At 38.0% G+C, this 14843-nt stretch overlaps 1 protein-coding gene across 1 annotated transcript in view; it reads right to left on the bottom strand.

The window, feature by feature from the left end:
* The window catches only part of ATRX (ATRX chromatin remodeler), a 319976-nt gene extending 319622 nt beyond the window's left edge, over positions 1-354 (bottom strand). The window contains exon 1 of the mRNA XM_021678803.2: positions 138-354. Coding sequence (XP_021534478.1) covers positions 138-157 — 20 coding nt within the window. The 5' untranslated portion in view covers positions 158-354. The remainder of the gene's footprint in view (positions 1-137) is intronic.
* Between the last annotated feature and the right edge of the window lie 14489 nt (positions 355-14843).

The following is a 14843-nucleotide window of genomic DNA, read 5'->3' as shown; positions in this document are numbered from 1 at the left end:
CGAAAGAGAAAACGATGTCTCTTTCCGCTAAGCAACACAAAGGCCTAACCCACCAAGCCAAAGCTTTCCCAAACACCCTACTCAAAAGGCGCATAGACCCAGACCGTTAGGACCCGTGAGACGGGGCTGTATTTTACCTCATGGGCTCAGCAGTCATGTTTTCGCTTCAACGCCGTGTAGCTTCAACGACCGTAGGGCGCCGCTTTGCGCTCTCCGGCACGGGGTTACGACAGAAATGCAATGGACTCTTAGTCGTCACTATAGCTGGTGCAGGATCCTCCCCACAGCTCAAAGGCCGCTACCACTGCCCCCGCCGCAGGAGCCGCGGAAACAAAGCGACGCCGCCGCCGCCGCCATTTTGTTGGGCCGAGGCTCAGGCAGAAGAATTGGCGCGTCCTCCCTCTTCCTCTTTCCGTTACCGATTGGCTACCTCCTCCACAGCTCAGACTCTTATTGGTTACTGAAATTCACCTTCTTTGGGGGCCTGTTGCTAAGGCGGTCTACGTCATTTGATCCCCTCCACCTTTTCATAGGGGCTCCAATTCAGTCCCAATGACCTGAAAGTGCTAGTGACGTATTTTGACTTTATTCTGAAAATGCTTTTCGATCCATCCTCTTTTCCTTGACATATTGACAAAACAATAACAGCAATTTACATTTATTGAGTGTTTACTATATACCCGGCACTATACTAATCCTTAATCCGGATTATCTCATGTAATCCCTATTCTCTTTGAGGCAGACGGACGCTTGTTAACTACATTTTCCAGATGAGGAAACCAAAACACAAAGTCTCGTAGTAGTGGAGCCAAGATTCAGACCAGACACCACACTTTTTTTTTTTTTTTAAGATTTTATTTATTTATTTGACAGAGAGAGAGAGAGCGAGAGCAGGAACACAAGCAGGGGGAATGGGAGAGGGAGAAGCAGGCTCCACGCAGAGCAGGGACCCCGATGCGGGGCTCGATCCCAGGACTCTGGGATCATGACCTGAGCCGAAGGCAGACGCTTAACGACTGAGCCACCCAGGCGCCCCAGACACCACACTCTTAAACACTAATCTATATGACCATCCTGTATGTCTTCTTTCCCATATTCCAGGTTACGATCAAGTACTTTTCTAGATGTTTTATATAGACTGTTCAGCATGCCAGCATGCTTACAAATATATATATAAGACCAACTTGAAATCTTCATGTAATTCTTTCAATACTGAATAAACTCTAAACTGCCACCTGAAACACACACACACACAGGATGTGATGTGAAGTTTAGCTCACAAACCAACCAATCAAGGTCTATTTCCTTCTCATTACAGAGGTTTGGCTGGATGATCTCTAAAAGCCTTTCCAGCTTTTATGTTCTCTAATTGTCCACTGGTAATCTCTGCAAGTCACAAATTAGATCTCTAAAGTCAAATAGTTTCTAATTTCCAAGTTTATTCTGACATACATGTTTTACTTCATTTTATTTGCTTTTCCTGAAATAATTACTCCTGTTGTATTTAGGTGCTGCTTTCTACTGGAATTTCAAACGGTGAGCCTTTGTTGAATGGAACACTTTGATAATCTGATAAACACAGGCAAATTTTTTTTAAGATTTTTATTTATTTATTTGATAGAGACACAGCGAGAGAGGGAACACAAGTAGGGGGAGTGGGAGAGGGAGAAGCAGGCTTCCCGCCGAGCAGGGAGCCCGATGCGGGACTCGATGCGGGACTCGATCCCAGGACCCGGGGATCGTGACCTGAGCCGAAGGCAGACGCTTAACGACTGAGCCACCCAGGTGCCCCGACACAGGCAAATTTTTAATCAGGAGTAGATTGGGGCGCCTGGGTGACGCAGTCGGAAGAGTATGCTGCTCTTGATCTCCGGGTCATGAGTTTGAGCCCAAAGTTGGATGTAGAGATTACTTAAATAAAAAAAAAAAAAAAAAATTAAAGAAAGAAGTTTATACACATTTCAAGTCATCTTTCAAATATTCAAATACTATTGGCAAGTGTAGAAACCACCTTCTATATCTGGTATACTGATTTTCTTCTTGTCTTCCATATGTTAAATATCACTTAAACATACAATTTAAAGAAGCTATATTTTCCTCCTTGGTAAATGCAGTTAATTTGAAAGGAGATACTCTCCATTACAAGACAGCACACAACTTTTAAACTAGCTCTTGGTGACAAGACTTCTTAACACTAAGCAGCTATAACGTGACAAATTCCACAGAGAGATATCTTAATAAAATTATAATCACAGAATTTCTAAAATACACAACTCACTCTATTCATGAATCAAAAGAGCATTCCTTTGCTGTTAAAAGATGACTAACAAAGTTTTACTGATATATTATAGTTGTATCACTGTCAGTAGCTGATTTTCAATGAGTTTCCTTCAGCCGTATTTCAGAAGAAATTCAGTGGTACACATCTCTCACATTTTTCGTCACATTGCCACAGAAATAAACATAGAACCCTTTCTTGGACTCAACCACAAATGTGTAATTTGTGAATTTGCTTGGAAGAAAGACAAGGTAGATTACCTTTAAGAGAGCAAGTTGGATGAGAGAACAGATACTCTCATAATTTTCAATACAAAAATTGAAATTTTTGTATTGAAAATAATAGCAAATTCTATTTTATGTCAAAAATCACAGTGCTTTGGCAATATCAGTTAAATTTTTATTTTTTTATTAAAGATTTATTTATTTGACAGAGACACAGTGAGAGAGGGAACACAAGCAGGGGGAGTGGGAGAGGGAGAGGCAGGCCTCCCGCGGAGCAGGGAGCCCGATATGGGGCTCGATCCCAGGACCCTGGGATCATGACCTGAGCCGAAGGCAGACACTTAACAACTGAGCCACCCAGGCGCCCCATATCAGTTAAATTTTTAAATGCATATTCCTGTAATCCAGGAATTTAACTTGTAGGAATTTATCCAACAGTTATATCCTATGTGGGAAAAATGAGATATCCGCGAGACTACAGTTAAATGAATTATGTTATCCATACAACAGAATACCATATAGCTCCTTAAAATAAAAACATTTTCAAAAATCAGCTGTTTCTAAAAATGACTAATCTAAAAAGTAAAGTAAGATAATCCCGTTCACTCAAGGCGCCTGGGTGGCTCAGTCATTAAGCATCTGCCTTCAGCTCCGGTCGTGATCCCAGCGTCCTGGGATCCAGCCCCGCGTCGGGCCCCCTGCTCGGCAGGAGGCCTGCTTCTCCCTCTCTCACTCCCCCTGCTTGTGTTCCCTCTCTTGCTGTTATCTCTCTCTGTCAAATAAATAAATAAAAAATCTTTTTAAAAATCCCATTTACTATAGCATCAGAAAGGATAAAATACTTAGAAATAAACTTAACCAAGTAGGTGAAAGACTTGGTCTCTGAAATCTACAAAACACTGCTAACAGAAATCAGAGAAAATACAAATGAGTGGAAAGACATCTCATTCCCATGTATTGCTGGAAAACTTAATGTTAAAATGTTTCTACTAGCCAAAAGGACCTACAGATTCAATAAAACCCCTATCAAAATCCCAATGGTACTTTCTGAAGAATTAGACAAAAAAAATCCTAAAATTCACATGGAAGTTCAAGGGACCATGAATAACCAGCACAATCTTGAAAAAGGGGAACAAAGTTGGGGAACACATATTTCCTGATTTCAAAACATACTATAAAGCAACAGTAATCAAGACAGTGTGCTATTGTAAAGATATATGTATATTCCAATATAACAGAAAAAAAGAGCCCAGAAATAAACCCTTGCAGATAAGTCCAAATGATTTTCGACAGGGTTGCCAAGACAACACAATGAGGAAAGGACAGTCTTTTCAACAAATGGTGCTGGGAAAATTGGATATCCACTTTCAAAAGAGTGAAGTTGGACCCTTAACTCACAGCATGAACAAAAATTACCTAAAATATATTAAAGAGCTAAACCTACAAAATTCCTAGAAGAAAACATAAAGGAAACACTTCAGGACATTGGATTTGGCAATTTCTTGGATGAGACACCAAAAGCATAGGCAACAAAAGTAAAACAGACAAATGAGACTATATCAAATTTAAAAATTTCTGCACTTCAAAGGAGACTATAAACAGAGTGAAAAGGCAGCCTATGGAATGGAAGAAAATATTTGCAAATTACATATCTGAATAAGGAGTTAATATCAGAAAATGTAAGGAACATCTATAACTCAACAACAACAAACAAATACCTTCATTAAAAAACGGGCAAAGTCAGTGACCACTCACAATGTGAATGATACAAATCATTAAAATATTACCTTCAGTTACAGAAATACAGCATTTACATTGAATATTTTTTAAATCCCATTTTATCTTTTTAAAGATTTTTTTATTTATGAGAAAGAGAGGCATGTGTGATGGGGAGAGGGCCAGAGGCAGAGAATCTCAAACAGACTCCCAGCTGAGCACAGAGCCCCCCCAATGCAGGGCTCAACCCCATGATCCATGAGATCATAACCTGAGCCAAAAACAAGAGTTGGACGATTAACCGACTGAGTCATCCAGGCACCCCCTAAAATTCCATTTTATTTTTTTTTTAAGATTTTATTTATTTATTCGTAAGAGACAGAGAGAGAGAGGCAGAGGGAGAAGCAGGCTCCCCGCTGAGGAGGGAACGCGACACAGGACTCGATCCCGGGACCCTGGGATCATGACCTGAGCCGAAGGCAGACGCTTAACCATCTGAGCCACCCAGGCGCCCTTAAAATTCCATTTTAAAGAAAAGGTGTTAGTAGGGCAAAAAGCCCTGGATGATGCATCCAAAGACATGAAGATTAATTATCTTCAGGTGATATGTCTGAGTGATTTTTTTTTCCCTGTTTTCTATTTTTCCATTTTCTCTGAATTTCCCACAATAAGAATATATTATAAAGTTGATGGGAGAAAGTTAAATAATTGTATTTGTTGTAAGCAACAAAACAACTATCCATTTTCTGCTAGCAAATATGAATTCAAGTAGCAATTATGCCAACATAAACCTTAGCTCAATATTATTTTATTTTATTTTTTAAAAGATTTTATTTATTTATTTGAGAGAGGGAGAGAGAGCACAAGCAGGGGGTTGGGGAGAGGGAGAAGCAGGCTCCCCACTGAACAGGGAGTCAGATGTGGGGCTCAATCCCAGGACCCTGGGATCATGACCTGAACCGAAGGCAGACATTTAACCGACTGACCCACCCATCTATCAAAAACCCGGAAGGTTTTTGATTACTGACTCAATCTTACTTTTTATAGGTATGTTCAGATTTTCTTTTTTTTAAGATTTATTTATTTGAGGGAGAGAGAGACACACATGCAGAGAGGGGAGGGGCAGAGGGAGAGAGAGTCTTAAGCAGACCCAATAGGTGGAGCCCAACGTGAGGCTTGATCTCAGGACCCTGAGATCACGACCTGTCTTGGTGGTGCAGTCTGTTAAGCATCCAAGAGTTAGGGTTAGAGTTGGATGCTTAACAGACTGCACCACCAAGACACTCCTAGATTTTCTATTTCTTTTCAAGGCTGCTTTGGTAGTGTGTCTGTTTTCAGAAGTTTGTCCATTTCATTTAGATTATGTAGTTACTTGGCGTACGATTATTCATAATATCCCATTACAATCCTTTTTACTTCTGTGATGTTAGTAGTAATATCCTCAGTTTTATTTCTAATTTTAGCAATTTAAGTCTTCTCTCATTTTCTTAGTGTAACTAAACATGCGTCAATTATGTTGATCTTTTCAAAAAACCAACATTTGAGTTTGTTAATTTTCTCTATTGTTTTTGAATTCTTTTTTTTCCCTATTCTCTATTTTGTGTGTCTTCATTCTAATCTAATCTTTAGTATTCCTTCTGCTAGATTTTCGTGTAACTACTTCTATATATTTTCTATATTTAGGTTATTATATAATATATATATAATATATTATATCTATAATTTCTTATTCTCTAGTTACTTAAGTTATAAAATTATTATTGATTTGAGCTCTTTCTTCTTTTTAATTTAGAAATTTACAGATAAAACTTTCCCTCTGAGCAATAATTTCAGTACATCCCATGTTTTTGTACTTTATGTTCTTGTTTTCATTCATCTCAAATTATTTTCTAACTTCCCTTGTGATTTCTTCTTTGACCCATAATTGTTTAATTAGAGTATGCTGTTTAATTTCCACATACTTATGAATTTTCCAAATGTCCTTCTTTTATTGATTTCTTGTTTTGTCCCATTGTAGTCAGAGAAGATATTGTTGGGTGGAGTGTTCTGTATAAGTCTGTCATTATAGTTGGTTTATAGTGTTGTTCAAGCCCTCTATTTCCTTAGAGATCTTCCTTCTTGTTTTATTAATTATTGAAAGTGGAATACTGAAGTTTCCAACTATTATTGTAGAACTGTCTGTTTCTTCCTTCAATTCTATCAATATATGTTTATAATTATTACATTCTTTTAAGGAATTGATACTTTATCAGTACATAATGGCTTTCTTGTCACTTACAACAATTTTTGACCTAAAGTCAGATATTAGGACAGCTACCCCAGCTCTCTTTGGTTACTATTTGCATGGAATAAGGTTTTCTATCTGTTCTTTTATTCTTGACCTATTTGTGTCTTTGAATTTACAGTGTGTCTCTTGTAGACAGCCTATAGTTGGATTGTGAGCTTTTTTAAACCCATTTTGCTATTCTCTGCCTTCTAAGTGGAGAAATTAATACATTTATATTTAAATAATTATTGATAAGGAAGAGCTTACTTCTGCTATTTTGCTATTTATTTTCTATATGTCATATATACTTTCTTCTTCATTTCCTCTATTACTACTCACTTTTGTGTTTAATTGATTTTTTTTGGACTGTATCATTTTGATTCCCTTCTCATTTCCTTTTCTGTATATTTTCACATCATTTTCTTGGTGGCTATCCTGAGAACTACAATAAATATCCTAAACTTGCAACAGTGTAGTGTGAGTTAATGCCAACTTAACTTCAATAGTATATAAAACAGTGACTCTATACAGCTCCATCTATCCCCTTTTATGTTGTTATCATCGAATATATCTTTATGCATTGTGTGCTTTTAACATACATTTATAATTATTGCTTTATGTATATTATTTTAAATCATATGGGAAAATAAAAAGGAGATGTGAACCAAAAATGCAATAATACTGGCTTTTATATTTCCCCATGTAGTTACATTTATTAGTGATCTTTATTTCTTCATATGGTTTTGAGTACTGTATAGTGTACTTTAATTTCAACCTAAAGAACTTCCTTTAGTATTTCTTGTTGGGCAGAGCTACTAGAAACAAATGCTCTCTACTTTTGTTTATCTGGGAATGTCTTAATTTTTCCCTCATTTTTGAAAGATTGTTTTGCCAGATCTAAAATTCTTGGTTCAGGGGCCCCTGGGTGGCTCAGTTGGTTAAAGCAACTGCGTTTGGCTCAGGTCATGTTCCTGGGGTCCTGGGCTCAAGCCCCGCATCGGGCTCCCTGCTCAGTGGAGAGCCTGCTTCTCCCTCTCCCTCTGCCGGCAGCTCCCCCTGCTTGTGCTCTCTCTCTCCATGTCAAATAAATAAAATATTAAAAATAAAATAAAATTCTTGGTTCATATAATTTTTTCATTCAGTACTTTATATATGTCATCCCACTACTTTTTGACCTCCTTGGTTTCTAATGAGAAATTGCCTGTTGATCTTATTGAGGATCTCTTATAAGTGACAAATCAGTTTTCTCTTGGCACTTTGAAGATATTCTGTCTGTCTGCCTGCCTCTCTTGGTATGGATCTCTTTGTGTTATTTTATTATTGTGTTATTTTATTATTTATTTTTTATTTTATTTATGTGTGTTTATTTTATTATTGTCTTATTTGGAGTTTGGTGAGCTTGTTAGAGCTCCAAGCTTTACTTGGAGTTTGGTGAGCTTATGTAGATTCATGTCTTCCATCAAATTTGGTACATTTTCAGCCATTATTTCTGCATATATTCTTTCTGCCTTTTCTCTCTGTCCTCTTCTTCTGGGACTCTTATTATGTGTATATTGGTGTGCTTGATGCTGTCACACATGTCTCTTAGATTCTGTTAATTTTCTTTATTCTTTTTTTTCTTTGTGCTTCTCCAACTGGATAACTGTAATTGGCTTATCTTCCTGATTACTATTTCTTTCTTCTGCCTGCTCAAATGTGTTTTGTTTTGTTTTTTTTTTTAAGATTTTTATTATTTACTTGACAGAGAGAGAGAGACAGAGAAAGCAAGAATACAAGCAGGGGGAGTGGGAGAGGGAGAAGCAGGCTTCCCGCCGAGCAGGAAGCCCGATGCAGGGCTCGATCCCAGGACCCTGGAATCATGACCTGAGCTGAAGGCAGACGTTTAATGACTGAGCCACCCAGGCGCCCCTCAAATGTGTTTTTGAAGTAGTAAATTTTTTTCATTACTGTATCTTTCAGCTCAAGTATTTCTATTTGGTTCCTTTTTGTGATATCTGTTTCTTTATTTTTTTCCCCAAGACTAATGTGTTTTATTTTACCAGCTTTACTGAGATCTAATTGGCATATAACATTGTATACGTGTAAAACATACAATACGATGATCTGATACACATTCTGAAATATTTACCACAATTAGGTTAGTTAACACATCATCCTTTACTCACGTAATAACTATTTTGTTGTTGTTATGATCTATCTCTTTATTGATATTCTCTGTTTGGTGAGACATTGCTCACTTGATTTTCTTTAGTTCTTTGAACATGGTTTCCTTTAGCTCTCTGAACATAATTTAAATAGGTGATTTAAAGTCTTTTTCTAGTAAGTAAAATATATAGGCTTCCTGAGGTATAATTTCTGTTAATTTATTTTTTCCCTGTGAATGGGCCATATTTTTTTATTTCTTTATACGTCTCATAATTTTTTTTTTTTCTGAAAACAACATTTTGAATATCATAATGTGGTAACTTTGGAAACCAGATTCTCTTCCTTTCCCGGGGATCGTTGTTGCTCATTGTAGGTTGTAGTTTTTGCTTAGTGAGCCTTCTAAACTAATTTTGTATAAGTAGTGTGTGCGACCCAATTGTGCCACTGGAGCATGCTTAGCCAGTCTGTTTACAACTCTGCCTTAGCCTTCAATTCCTGCTCCTACTGAGCATAAAGATCAGCCAAGGGTGAAAGCTGAGAGAATTCTTAAGTCTTTTCTGAGTATGTATCTTGTTTGGGGTATATAAAACTTTTTTCTTTCTCAAAGTAAGTGTCTTCTCAGCTTTTCTTCCTAGATTTTTAGTGGATCTATTGTTTGTCACAACTGCAACGTTTTGCCCCAAGCAGCAGTTGCTTGCTCATTTGTCTTTCAATATTTTCAAGGAACACCCTGTTCCTAGTTCTTTTTCTGCTCTGAGAGACTTCTGAATGAGGCAAAACTAAGGAAAGCCCCTTGTGCCATTCCTTTTGGGAACCCACAGACAGGTCAAAATAGATAAACACAATGTTTTGGGAACAAAGTCTGCTCTGCTCTCTCTGGGCCGAGCTACCTACACGGAGAACACAGACGGCTGAGTTCAAGACTCTGCCACACTGAAGTGGGAAAATAGGCCAAGGCTAAAACAGCATGAAGCTCTCCTACCATGCCTAAGTTGCCTTTTCCTGATTCAGCATTCACTTGGTTGCTTTCAACCTTTGACTATTTTCCAGAGTTTGGGAAACGTTGATACTGACAGTTTTTGCTCATTTTTTGTGTTTCTATGGAGGATGGGTCCTCCAAGGTGTTTGCCATTTTCTGTTTTGGTTATTTTTGGCCCTTCGCAATTCCATATAAAATTTAAAATCAGCATTTCAATCTTCACACCCTAAAAAAATCTGCAGAAATTTTTATTGGAATTGATATGAAAATTGGGGGCTTTATAATATTGAATTCTGACATCTATGAAGAGGGCATATCCTTTATTTGGGTGTTAATTTCTTGAAATAATGTTTTTACTTTTCAGTACATGTCTTGCACATCTTTTATTACATTATTCCCTTTTTTCATGTCGTAATTTTATTTTTTAATTTAATTAATTAATTAATTAAATTTAATTAATATACAGTGCAATACTGGATTATGGAGTAGAATTCAGTGCAGGGGCACCTGGGTGGCTCAGTTGGTTAAGTGTCAGACTCTTGATTTCAGTTCAGGTCATGATCTCAGCGTCTCCAGAGTGGCTGCACCAGCTTGCATTCCCACCAATAGTGTAAGAGAGTTCCCATTTCTCCACATCCTCACCAACATGTGTTGTCTCTTGTGTTGTTAATGTTAGCTATTCTGATGGGTGTGAGGTGGTATCTCACTGTGGTTCCGATTTGGATTTCCCTGATGCCGAGTGATATTGAGCATTTTTTCATGTGTCTGTTGGCCATTTGTATGTCTTCTTTGGGCAAATGTCTATTCATGTCTTCTGCCCATTTTTTGACTTGATTATTTATTTTTTGGGCATTGAGTTTCACATGTCCTTTATAGATCTTGGATACTAACCCTTTATCATATATGTCATTTGAAAATATCGTCTCCCATTCTGTAGGCTGCCTTTTAGTTTTGTTGATTTGTGCAGAAGCTTTTGTCTTAATGTATTCCCACTAGTTCATGTTTGCTTTCATTTCCCTTGCCTCCAGAGACATGTCTAGTAAGAAGTTGCTACAGCTGAGGTCAAAGAGGTTTCTGCCTGTGTTCTCCACTAGGATTTTGATGGTTTCCTGTCTCACATTTAGGTCTTTCATCCATTTTGAATTTATTTTTGTGTGTGGTGTAAGAAAGTGGTCCAGTTTCATTATTCTGCATGTGGCTGTCCAGTATTCCCTACACCATTTGAAGAGACTGTCTTTTTTTTTCCATTGGATATTCTTTCCTGCTTTGTCAAAGATTAGTTGACCATATAAGTTGTGGGTCCATTTCCAGGAACTCTATTCTGTTCCATTGATCTATGTGTCTGTTTTTGTGACAGTAGGATACTGTCATGATGACTACAGCTTTGTCATGTAGCTTGAAATATGGAATCATGATGCTTCCAGTTTTGTTTTTCTTTTTCAGAATTGCTTTGGTTATTTGGGGTCTTTTGTGGTCCCATACAAATTTGAGGATAGTGTGTTCTAGCTCTGTGCAGGTGGTATTTTGGTAGAGATTGCATTAAATGTGTAGATTGCTTTGGTAGTACATTTTGACAGTGTTCTTCCAACCTGTGAGCATGGAATATTTTTCCATTTCTTTGTGTTCTCTTCAATTTCTTTCATGAGCGTTCTATAGTTTTCAGAGGACAGATCTTTTACCTCTTTGGTTAGGTTTATTCCTAGGTATCTCATTATTTTTGGTGCAATTATAAATGGGAACAGTTCCTTGATTTCTTTTTCTGCTCCTTCACTATTGGTGTATAGAAATGCAACAGATTTCTACACATTGATTTTATATCCTCCAACTTTCCTGAATTCATGTTACTTCGAGCAATTTTTTGGTGGAGTCTTTCTAGTTTTATACATAGAATATCATGTCATCTGCAAAAAGTGAAAGTTTGGCTCCTTCCTTGCCAACTTGGATGCATTTTCTTTCTTTTTGTTGTCTGATTACTGAGGAAAGGACTTCCAGTACTATGTTAAATAGCAATGGTGAGAGTGGACATCCTTGTCTTGTTCCTGACCATAGGGGAAAGGCTCTCAGTTTTTTACCACTGAAGATAATATTAGCTGTGTGTCTTTCGTATATGGCCTTTATGATGTTGAGTTTTGTTCCATCTATCCTTACTTTGATGAGGGATTTTATCAAGAAAGGATGCTGTATTTTGTCAAATGATTTTTTTACATTTATTGAGAGGATCATATGGTCCTTATGCTTTTATTTTTTAATGTGGTGTATCACCTTGATTGATTTGCAGATATTGAACTACCTCTACAGCCCAGGAACAAATCCCACTTGATTGTGGTGAATAATTTTTTAAATGTACTTTTGAATTTGATTTGCTAGTATTTTATTTTATTTTATTTTATTAAGATTTATTTATTTATTTTAGAGAGAGGGAGAGAGCGGGAGCAGGGGGCAGGGCATAGGGAGAAGGAGAAAGAGAAGCATACTCCCCACTGAGTGTGGAGCCCCACACGGGGCTCAGTCTCATGACCCTGAGATCATTTTGGCTCATGACCTGAGCCAAAATCAAGAGTCAGATGCTCACCCAACTGAGCCACCCAGGTGCCTCTTGCTTTGATAGTATTTTATTGAGAATTTTTGCATCTGTGTTCATCAGGCATATGGGCCTCTAATTCTCCTTTTTGGTGGGGTCTTTGGTTTTGGAATCAAGGTAATGCTGGCTTCATAGAATGAGTTTTCAAGTTTTCCTTCCACTTCTATTTTTTGGAACAGTTTGAGAAGAATCAGTATTAACTCTTCTTTAAATGTCCGGTAGAATTCCACTGGGCCAACTGGCCCAGGAACTTTGTTTGTTGGGAGTATTTTGATTACTGATTCAGTTTTTTGCTGGTTATAGGTCTGTTCAAATTTCTATGCCTTCCTGTTTCAATTTTGGTAGTTTGTAAATTTCTAGGAATTTGTCTGTTCCTTCTAGGTTGCCCGGTTTGTTGGCATATAACTTTCAAAATGTTCTGTTATAATTGTTTGTATTTCTGTGGTGTTGGTCGTGATCTCTCCTCAGAATTTGTGATTTTATCTAATTGGGTCCTGCCTTTTTTCTTTTTTATAAGTCTGGCTAGGGGTTTATCAATTTTATTAATTCCTTTGAAGAACTAGCTCTTATTTTTTAAGGATTTATTTATTTATTTATTTATTTGAGAGAGAGAGCACAGGGAGTGGGTGGTAGAGGATGAGGGAGAGGGAGAGAATTTCAGAGATACTCCCAGCTGAGTGTAGAACCCAACATGGAGCTCGATCTCACAACTCTAAGATCATGACCTGAGCCAAAATCAACAGCTGGATGCTTAACCAACTGAGCCAGCCACCCAGGTGCCCCATGAACCAGCTCTTAGTTTTGTTAATCTGTTCTACCAGGGTTTTTTTGTTTGTTTCTATATCATTTACTTCTGCTCTAATCATTATTATTTCCCATCTCCTGCTGGCTTTAGGTTTTATTTGCTGTTTTTTCTCTAGCTCCTTTAGCTGTAAGGTTAGTTTGTGTATTTGAGATTTTCCTTACTTCTTGAGGTAGGCCTGTATTGCTATATACATCCCTCTTAGGACTGCCTTTGCTCCATCCCAAAGGTTTTGGACTGTCCTGTTTTCAATTTTATTTGCTTCCATGTATTTTTAAAAATTTCTTCCTTAGGGGCGCTTGGGTTGTTCAGTCAGTTAAGTGGCTGCCTTCGGCTCAGGTCATGATCCTGGAGTCCTGGGATCGAGCCCTGCATTGGGCTCCCTGCTCAGTGGGGAGTCTGCTTCCCCCTCTGCTCCTCACCCCACTCTCATCCTCTCTCTCACTCTCTCTCTCTCTCCCAAATAAATAAATAAAATCTTTAAAAAATTCTTCTTTAATATACTGATTAACCTGTTAATTTTTTTTAAAGATTTTTTTTAAATTTTTATTTATTTGAGAGAGAGAGAATGAGAGAGAGCACATGAGAGGGGGGAGGGTCAGAGGGAGAGGCAGGCTCCCCGCCGAGCAGGGAGCCCGATGCAGGACTCGATCCAGGGACTCCAGGATCATGACCTGAGCCGAAGGCAGTCACTTAACCAACTGAGCCACCCAGGCGCCTGTAACCTGTTAATTTTTTAGTAGGATGTTATTTAACCTCCATGTATTTGAGGTCTTTCTAAATTTTTCTTGTGGTTGATTTCAGGGTTCATAGTGTTGTGGTCTGAAAATATGCATGGTATGATCTCAACCTTTTTGTACCAGTTGAGGCCTGATTTGTGACCCAGTATGTGATCTATTCTTGAGAATGTGCCATGTGCACTTGAAAAGAATGTGTATTCTGCTGCTTTAGGATGGAATGTTGTGAATATACCTGTTAAGTTCATCTGGTCCAGTGTGTCATTCAAAGGCATTGTTTCCTTGTTAATTTTCTGCTTAGATGATGTGTCCATTGCTGTTAGTGGGATGTTAAAGTCCCCTACTATTATTGTATTACTATGCAAGAGTTTCTTTATGTTTGTTATTAATTGATTTATATATTAGGGGGCTCCCAAGTTGGGGCCATAAATATTTACAATTGTTATAGATCTTTTTTTTAAAAAAAAGATTTTATTTATTCATCAGAGACAGAGAGGCAGAGGGAGAAGCAGGCTCCCCGCTGAGCAGGGAGCCCGATGCGGGACTCGATCCCAGGACCCCGGGATCATGACCTGAGCCGAAGGCAGACGCTTAACCATCTGAGCCACCCAGGAGCCCCTGTTATAGATCTTCTTGATGGATAGACCCCTTCATTATGATATAATGCCCTACCTTATCTCTTGTAACACTCTTTGTTTTAAAATCTAGTTATTCTGATATAAGTATGGCTACTCTGACTTTATTTTTACATCCATTAGCATGGATAGATGGTTCTCCATCCCCTCACTTTCTATCTGCAGGTGTCTTTAGGTCTAAAGTGAGTCTCTTATAAGCAGCATATAGATGGGTTGTGGTTTTTTATCCATTCTGATACCCTATATCTTTTGATTGGAGCATTTAGTCCATTTACATTCAGAGTGATTATTGAAAGGTATGAATTTAATGCCATTGTGTTACCCGTAGAGTTGGTGTTTCTGGTGATGTTCTCTGTTCCTTTCTAGTCTTTGTTGCTTTTGGGTTTTTTTTCCTTCACTCATGGAGTCCCCAGGGTGCCTGGGTTGCACAGTTGGTTAAGTGTCCTACTCTTCATTTCAGCTCAGGTCATGATCTCAGGG

This window comes from Neomonachus schauinslandi, chromosome X, assembly GCF_002201575.2.
Source record: "Neomonachus schauinslandi chromosome X, ASM220157v2, whole genome shotgun sequence".
In the NCBI taxonomy this organism is placed as follows: Eukaryota; Metazoa; Chordata; class Mammalia; order Carnivora; family Phocidae; genus Neomonachus; species Neomonachus schauinslandi.
The sequence above is the reverse complement of the archived record's forward strand: the minus strand, read 5'-3'. Positions and strand labels throughout refer to the sequence as shown.